This window comes from Vanessa cardui, chromosome 1, assembly GCF_905220365.1.
Source record: "Vanessa cardui chromosome 1, ilVanCard2.1, whole genome shotgun sequence".
Taxonomy (NCBI): Eukaryota; Metazoa; Arthropoda; class Insecta; order Lepidoptera; family Nymphalidae; genus Vanessa; species Vanessa cardui.
The window spans coordinates 6,448,465-6,457,045 of record NC_061123.1 but is presented as its reverse complement, the minus strand read 5'-3'; the positions used below and the strand labels follow the sequence as shown (position 1 = coordinate 6,457,045).

Genomic DNA, 8,581 nt, shown 5'->3' with positions numbered 1-8,581 from the left:
AGTGATGTCAGAGAAGTATTATAGTAGAATATAATAAAAAGATTAAATACATTGAGAAAATTTATATTTAATCATATTAGCGTTTTTCAAATTTAACGTAAACGGGATCCCTTGTACGTAAGATGATGTCGGCTATAAATACGATGTCCTCCGGCTTAGTGACTGGTAACAAACGGTATTGTTGAAGAACCGCGGATATCGCCAACTTCATTTCCATCATGGCAAACTTTTGACCTGTCAAGTAAGAAATAGTTGTTATTAATTGTACCTTTAATAGTTTCTAATTTTGTAAGAAGGACACTCAAATTTACTTTATTTTATTTTAATTTATTTAAATCCAGTAATGTTTTACCTATACAGTTCCGGGGTCCTGCGCTGAATGGTATGTAAGCGAATGGGTGCCAAGTGGGCTCCTCCTGAAACCTCTCTGGCCGGAACTTGAGAGGTTCGACGAACTGATCACTACGCCGATGCAAATCGAAGATTAGAATTGAGCAGTCTGATCCAGCTGGGACTTCGTAGTTTTCTAAAAAAAAGTCCAATGTCTTCGTGACCTATTTTTGACTACAGCGTCCATTCAGTTACATGACACACCTTAGCATGACATGTAACTGTCGTAGAATAATCTAGAAAATGCCAAAATTAAGGAACTTTGAGATTTAATTACAATTCTGTTTTTTTCTTTGAGCAAAAACTCACTTCTTCTTTTTCACTTTTCCTTCATGTCATCAGTGGCGTTAATGTTACGAGATGTGTTATATCATTCTGATTACTTCTTTACTTACTTAATTTTAATTCATGTTTGCAATATCTGATGATAAAATACACCGACGGGTAGAGCCTTAACGTTTCTTTGATGCAACATTCCAAATACTTCATATCTGCTAAGTCGGACATCGTAGGCTTCCGATCTGATGTGCCGAAGATTTGTCGGCACTCCTCGAGTATTTTATCCTGAAATGTTTTGGTCCGTCTTGTTATTATATAATTAGTTCCGTACGCTTATTTTTGGATAATTTTACTTGCTGTAATCATTTTGTGACATTTTATTAGTTATAAAACATTTATTATTGTGGATGATAATTATAAAACATAATTTGTCATCTCGGAATGCAATTTGATTATATAATATTCTTGACTGGTAATCCCGGTATAAATTCAATTTTAAAACATTGAATATGGCCAATACTAATTGTAATTTAAACAAGTTCTAGCAGGTGGTTCAACGCAAAACCTTCAATTGTCATGACAACTATTACTTAAAGTTAGGTCTCTAGAAATGTCTTTAAAAATATATTTGTCGCAGCCAACTGGTTAAATCAGCCAGCTAATTAAGCAGCTAGCCGCTTAATTAAACGCCGGCTCCTAGTTAAAAGGCTAGCCCGCTTGTAAAATGAATTGTCGTCACTGAACGTCTAATCACGTGGCTGATTGAATGGTTAGCCCGTTGGTTTGGGCTGATATTAAGTCAGGCGGGTGATTTGAATTTAGTACTTTTATTTTTCACCTGCAGCGCTAGTAGCAACAACAACAAATATGGTGGAACAATACGACCGTGCAGTTAAAGTTAAACATTATTTTTCTGTTAAAATTTATAGAATAACTGTTTAAAAAGTGTTCAATCATGGAAATCTCAATAAATACACCCTAGCTGAGAAAACGTTGGAAAAAGTTTTGGAAGTTATAAATTATATACAAAATGTTAGGGTGACCATTAATGACGGTTGCAGTTTAGTAAATTGCTCCAGGAGGAGGCGGTATAGAGGGCGAGAAGGGACTCCCTTCTCCCCCTCTGATTATCTGCTCTATCCCTCAGTACCATTCCCATCATGTGAATTTGATCCGTTCTTGAGATATTAGCAAAAACTAATCTTACAATTCTGACCTTAAAACTTTATCAACAATTTAGAAAATAAGTGGCCTTCGGCTTTACGGTATGTGCAGCACCATCGCCTTTCGTAACAAAGCACAGGAACATCGTGCCTGTGCTTTGTTACAGCAGGCGTGTGCTGCACCCCCTTCGCGCCTTCGGTTTCTTAAAAAACACTCTATCGGTAAGGCTGACAAGACCACATACGGACGGAGTAAAAAGTCAGTTTTGAGTTAATTTTCAATAAGTCAATTGTACAAGTCTAAGTTTTCTACTGCTATTTTATTTAAAAGAATTTTCTTTTAAATTTTTATTATTTGTGGAGCATTTAATATTTAAAAGAAAATCCATCAATGATCCCACGGTTTAAATTTAATAAAAGTGATTATTTAAAGTTACTTGGTTTTATTTTATGCTGCATAAAATTTCATAGTCACCCTAGATAACCAGACGGCGATATAACGTTCAGCCAAGTGGTTGGACGTTGTGTTCAACAAAATGGCTGACTGAAGTTTAGCCCTTTACTAGGAGCCGGTTTAATTAAGCGGCTAGCTACTTAATTAGCTGGCTGATTTAACCAGTTGGCTGCGACATATACATACATATTGTTAAATATGTTATTTGATAAGTAAACTTGTTCGTACCTGAACCTCTGGATGGTTTGCGATTAGCATAAATGCGTACTGAAGTGCAGTCGCGGTTGTATCGTGCCCCTGAAGAAAACAAACATAAATAAATAATAAGACAATAATTATTAGTTAAACTACACTCATGACTTTTTGACAAGAGTTCAACCGCTTTTGTTTTTGTAAGTACAAAATGATCTTAATTGTTTCCTAAATTAACAACAAATTAAACTCTTTCAATATACTGAAATGTATGCAAGTTTTCAAATATTTAATTATATACCCAAACATTTGTATAAAAGATCATAATCGAACCTCGAACATGAACGTGTCGACTTCCTCGTTAATTCCCTCGATATCTATCTTTCCTTTCTCCTCCGTTTCTAGTAATAAATCCAGCATCGCTAATCTTTTCTTTTCCCCTATGATGACGTCATCTTCCTTTTCGTTCAGCACCTCTGTATACAAGTTCTTGTAAGTCCCGTCTTCCCGCCTTTGCTTGATGACATGATCACGAAATGAGCCAATTTCACTCAATAGTTTCTTCTGATTTCGTCCAACGGAACTTAAGTTAAACAATGGCATTGGATAAAGCCAAAATCGTTCACCTCTATAAAATAAGTATTTTCCGAGTATATGTATTGCATCTTTATATTTTTTTCCAATGTCCTTCGAATTGTCGTCTAAAGCTGTACCCATTGCTGTTTCTGAAAAAATAAACAGCTAATATTGAGTTTCACAAAAAACATTCGAGTAATTTATTATAATGATAAATACATTGTTTTCCTAATGTTTATTCAATTATCCCGTTTTTAGGCGTTTCATAGTAAAAAGAAAGTCAATTTTTTATAACTTGTAATTTGATAACAAATTACATATTAAGGTTTTACGTAAGTTCTTTTTTTTAATCGAGGACATGACAAAATAGGACTAAAAATTATAACTCGTGTAAGGGCAGAATAAAGAATAATTAGGGTAGAATAACTCGCAGCAGGCCCATTCATTCACAATTCTGATTACCTGGATAAAAAAGAACCATCTTTTGAATAGTAATCTAGCCATAGATAGGCAGAAAAATAAAAATATTTCTGGATTAGAATTTACTAAATTGTTGCGATTTACCAAAGATATAATCTTAGAGAGCGAAAAAGTTTCTGGCCGGTCAGAGACTGGTAAAACGGCTTGTTTAAAAAAAAATAAGAAATATTTTATCTTTCAATCCAATTCTTATAAATAAACACGAAGTTTCGGGGAGACCCACTAGTTTCTTATTAATAACAGATTATGATGCAATCTATTAAATTGTTGTAAATATTTTAAAAAATCATAAACAAAAAAAAATTACGTACAAATTAGGAATGTGAACCGTTACATAAAATAAAAAAATTACAATAAATATTTTGCCTAATGCTCCCGCTAATATTAACTAATAATATTAGAATTTATATACAAGGCTAATTTATAAAAAAATTATCCGGATTGCGAATATAAGGTCTAGCTAATCTAAGACAAAAAAACTAGTATTTTTGCATAAATTAACATTAAACCTGATAAAAATATAATTGTATTTTATATAGATATAAATTAAGACTTTTCTTGATTTCTTGATATAACTTAAGAAACAATGCTGTTTTTTTAAAAAAATAGAACCTTAGATATTGTTTACTTTTCAGATTTTTTAATATTGTATTGAAAACAGAAATCTCTCTACCATAATACGCTGTGATAAATCTGGTTACAAATATTTTTTGCGTTTAAAAGAGGAATAATATGTGCCATTTGTAACAATAATTTAAATTACAAATGTAAAAAAATAATAAAAAGACTTATTTACTAACTTTACTCTAATGCAATTTCGAAACTGCACATTTTTTTTTTGTTTTTGTATCATCTAAAAAGTTTGCATATGTCAGTCAGATTACTTACCACATATAGAATTTAATGTCATGCCAGCAATGAAAGAGTATATCTCCGTCCCCGACTTGTCTGTTTCTGACCGAAGACTTTCCACCAACCTCTCGCTGTTCTCCACCAATATCGTGCTGAAGTGCCGAAGAATGTTAAAGTGGAATGCTGGTGTCAGGATTTTCCTCCGTTGATGCCATTTCGCCCCTAAATTATTGTAAATTAACTTTATTAATTGTATCATCTCTTACAAAATAATGGTAACTCTCAAATGGATATATACAAAATAATTTAAAAGTTTATACCAGTTCGATCTAAATAAGCATTTCAATTGAAATAATAAGATAAATTTGAAAATTGTCATATGTCTTAGGCATAATATAATTTAAATACGTAAATAATGATTTTTCACTTTATGAAAAAACTGCTACTTCTGATCTTTGATATTGAATGTTTTTTTGTTAGTATCTACGGTACGGTGATTTTTTTTGTGTTCGAAGTAGTCTAACCTAAGACCTGTACCAATATTTAACTATTCGATTATGTTAAGATGGAGATACGAAGTCACAGAGCATGTATATAACTTCTAATAGCAAAAACCAGTTTCATACATTTTTCATGCATGTAATATTCTTATAAACAAATAAATAATTAATTTAAAAAAAATCACTCACATTGCTGCCATTTTAAGTTACTAGTAATTTTAAATAGATGAATATATTACCGTCACTCACAAGAAGGCCGTCGTTTAACCACGGTCGAAGAAAGTAGTACATAAATCCTTTATCATTGTATTTTGTATTCGTTAATACTGTCTGTAAAAAAAAAGAAAAACCATTAGAATACCTCTTTAACTTCTTTGATACAAAAACAACGAAACCAAAAAAATTAAGGATACGCTATCTGAGCTAGCAAAAATAGTAAATACATATTTCACAAAATCATAATTATTTGAATACTTTTATGAATTAATTATTATAAACTTACCTCAATGTCCTCTGGGTTGTATATTAGTACAACCTTCTTATTAAATATTTTTAATTTGTATAGATCCTTATATTTATTCGCTAAATTGCGAAAATATGTAAATAAAGGAGCTGAAAAATAATTGTTACGTTCGTTAATATTATTCTATATTACTAAATTTTAACGACTTTATAAGAAATAGTGAGAAACAAATTTTATTGTAAAAAAACTATAATTAATAAAAATAAGTAAAAAAATTATAAAACAATCTAACCGACATTCATAAAACGTTTAAAAAAAACCTATGCTTTTACACTGTTTGTAATAGTTACAAAGTGTACACTATATTGTTACAAAGGTACTGACTAATTTGTAAACAAAATGGTAAATAAACATGAGCTATGCTTATCTACTGTTATTATTTTATTTAGTGTGACATAATTCAAATTATATACAAATTATTATCTCACGTACAAAAAACTCACTGCTAACTGCGTTGCTTTAACGTATGGCTTTTATGAGATAACTTATTTATAAGAAGCTGATTAGAATTTATTCGATAGCAATTTAATCAATGTGTCCTAGTTTTAGAAATTAAAAACAAAGGAAGTATATTATGTACATATCTCTTCGAAATTGCTGTATACAGGCCCGTTTGAGTAAGTACCATCCCGTGCTCTATATTTTACCATCAAGCAGCTATGTGTACTATTTATGTATACCGGTTTGAACAATAACTGCAGCAGCAAAGGATAATATCTTAATTCCCTATATAAGGGATGTTTAAAATTTCTAACAATACTAATATCTAAGGTCGGTGTTGACTTACAATAAGGTGGCCAGCACAATAGAAAAATCTTTATACTATATTAAATACATATTCAAAATAATTTATTATAATTAGTATTTCGAACAAAAGCATTCTCTGTAAATCAATGTGTAAAAATCATCAATCATGAGTACGTCAATAATTATATTAATTAAAAGTATCGGTTGAGATTAGATTAGGTAGTAGATTTAAAATTATAACGAACAAATAAAATCATTAAATGCAATATCTTACCGGATTCCATCAAAAAATCTAGACCATTCTCGATGAGGAATGTCCCTTTAGGTCCTGGGATCTTGTCAAATTTTTCATCTTTAAACAAATAGTTTATGTAATGATAAAATATTAAGATGAACACTACGAACAATAACAGAGTCCACAGCATTTTTAATTTAATTATAATAAGTAACAATATATATCACGATATTCGATCCGTTGTATAAATAGAGACGACTGCTCCCTCTGTGCACTGACTCTGATAATGATAAACGAAAATGTACAACGCACAATTGATATCTTTTAATTATATATTTTAATGATAGTACTATGCTTAACACTATTATTAATAATGTAACACATTCATCTGTGTATCAGGTTATTCTGAATATTATTGAACAAGTAGCTTAACGATCTACAATCAATCTTATACAGCCTCTTTATGTTTATTGTTTTGTTTAAGGGAAATAAATAATTAATCGATGTTTTTCTTTCAATTGATTTGTAATACAGTATTTATTGTGTCTAAATAAATTTAATTGTAAGTGTAGGACAGTAGTTTAAGTAACATTTTAATTTTTTTATATAAAAAAAGATTAGGCACGTACGGTAAACACATATATCAAAATATACTTAAATATATTGCCAGTCTCGATATTAATTTTGTTATAACGTTAAACATTTGCTACAAAATGTATAATTCTCTTTTTAAAATTAAATTTTAATTAAATTACCTAAAACTAACAAAACATAATTTGCAGCCTGGTAAAAACACGTAGCCATATAAGAAAATTCATTGCTACAATTACAGATAAGATACATCAACGGCATGAATACGTACCTACTTAGTGGTAAAGGGTTATGCAAGCTTGCCTTTGTAGATACCACCTACACATAATGTTCTACCGGTAAACAATTCTCAGCGTTGTTGAGATTTGAGGGGTGAGCACAAGTAATTGAACATCTTAATTTTCAAGGAATAGTTTATTAACTTTTTTTTTCGTACAACGCTATTGTCTATTGTATATCACCATTAGGTGACCCGCCTACCTACAGCATATACAAATGTGTATTGGGATGCACACATTATAATTAAAAATAGTAATAAAATATTTTATTAATTGAACGCGAATTATTAAATTTCTTACTCTCAATTTGTTCGACAATTTGTTAGACTTATTGTATGCATGGATTCTACGCTATAAAAAATAATTTCGTATCTCACAAGTAAAATATTAAATTCCGACTAATCGCGTTACCCTAGTTTTATCCATGTATTATCTATATTATATATTTAGGAGATTCCTTTATCCATACAACTGGCTGAAACAAAAATAAATAAAGAAAAAAAATAAAAGCGCGTGAAACTGAATGAAGCCGCCATTAATTTTGCTTTTTTGACACGGACTGTAAGATCTTGTAATTTTAAAAAGTGTTCATTGTGTTTTATTTGGGACTTGTAAGCTTAACTGAGTAGTTTACTTCAATATGTATGATTTTGTGATTTATTTTGTTAAGATAATTCAAAGTTAGAACTTTTTGATCCGTTAGTCAATTGTTTTCAGCATTTGAAATTCTTGTTTTTTTAAACTAATTCATTTCGCGTATCACTATCCGACATTTCACGATCGTGCCCTGCGATTAGTTCGAGTTTGTTCTTACATAAATCAGCAGATGCAACTCTAAGCATTGTTACGAGGGTTTGGGTGTATGAAAACAAAAAATACAAATAAATTATAGTATTTATTACGCGATGACATTTAATATATATATATATGTGTGTGTGTTCAAATAGCAATTAAAAATAGTATTTATTTACAATTAGTTCCGACCATTTACCTGTCTCTCATAATATATTTTGTCTATATAGGTATGTTAGCTGATATTGAATTTCTTTGTTAAACTGATTGTCTAAGTTTATCCCGTAGATGATATTTTAGGTATATATCTATCGGTAAATAAATAAATAAATAAATATAAGATAACATCACAAACATTACTCTGATCCCAATGTAAGTAGCTAAAGCACTTGTTTTATATAAAATCAGATGTAACGACGGTACTACCAACTCCCAGACCCAAGACAACATAGAAAACTAATGATAATCTACATCGACTCGGCCGGGAATCGAACCCGGGACCTCGGAATGGTGTACTCATCAAAACCGG

At 30.6% G+C, this 8,581-nt stretch overlaps 1 protein-coding gene across 2 annotated transcripts; it reads right to left on the bottom strand.

The window, feature by feature from the left end:
* Nucleotides 1-48: 48 nt before the first annotated feature.
* LOC124531803 (cytochrome P450 4C1-like) lies at nt 49-6,685 on the bottom strand. 2 transcript variants are annotated; one of them, XM_047106332.1, is made up of 9 exons: nt 6,431-6,685; nt 5,389-5,498; nt 5,126-5,216; nt 4,423-4,608; nt 2,812-3,203; nt 2,515-2,583; nt 786-954; nt 353-526; nt 49-234 (listed from the first exon to the last, which is right to left on the bottom strand). In XM_047106332.1, exons 1-9 carry the CDS (start codon nt 6,579-6,581, stop codon nt 77-79), a joined length of 1,500 nt encoding a protein of 499 aa, XP_046962288.1. In that variant the 5' UTR covers nt 6,582-6,685; the 3' UTR covers nt 49-76. The 2 variants fall into 2 exon arrangements, with proteins under 2 accessions (XP_046962288.1, XP_046962296.1); XM_047106340.1 differs by having other exon boundaries at nt 4,447-4,608.
* Between the last annotated feature and the right edge of the window lie 1,896 nt (nt 6,686-8,581).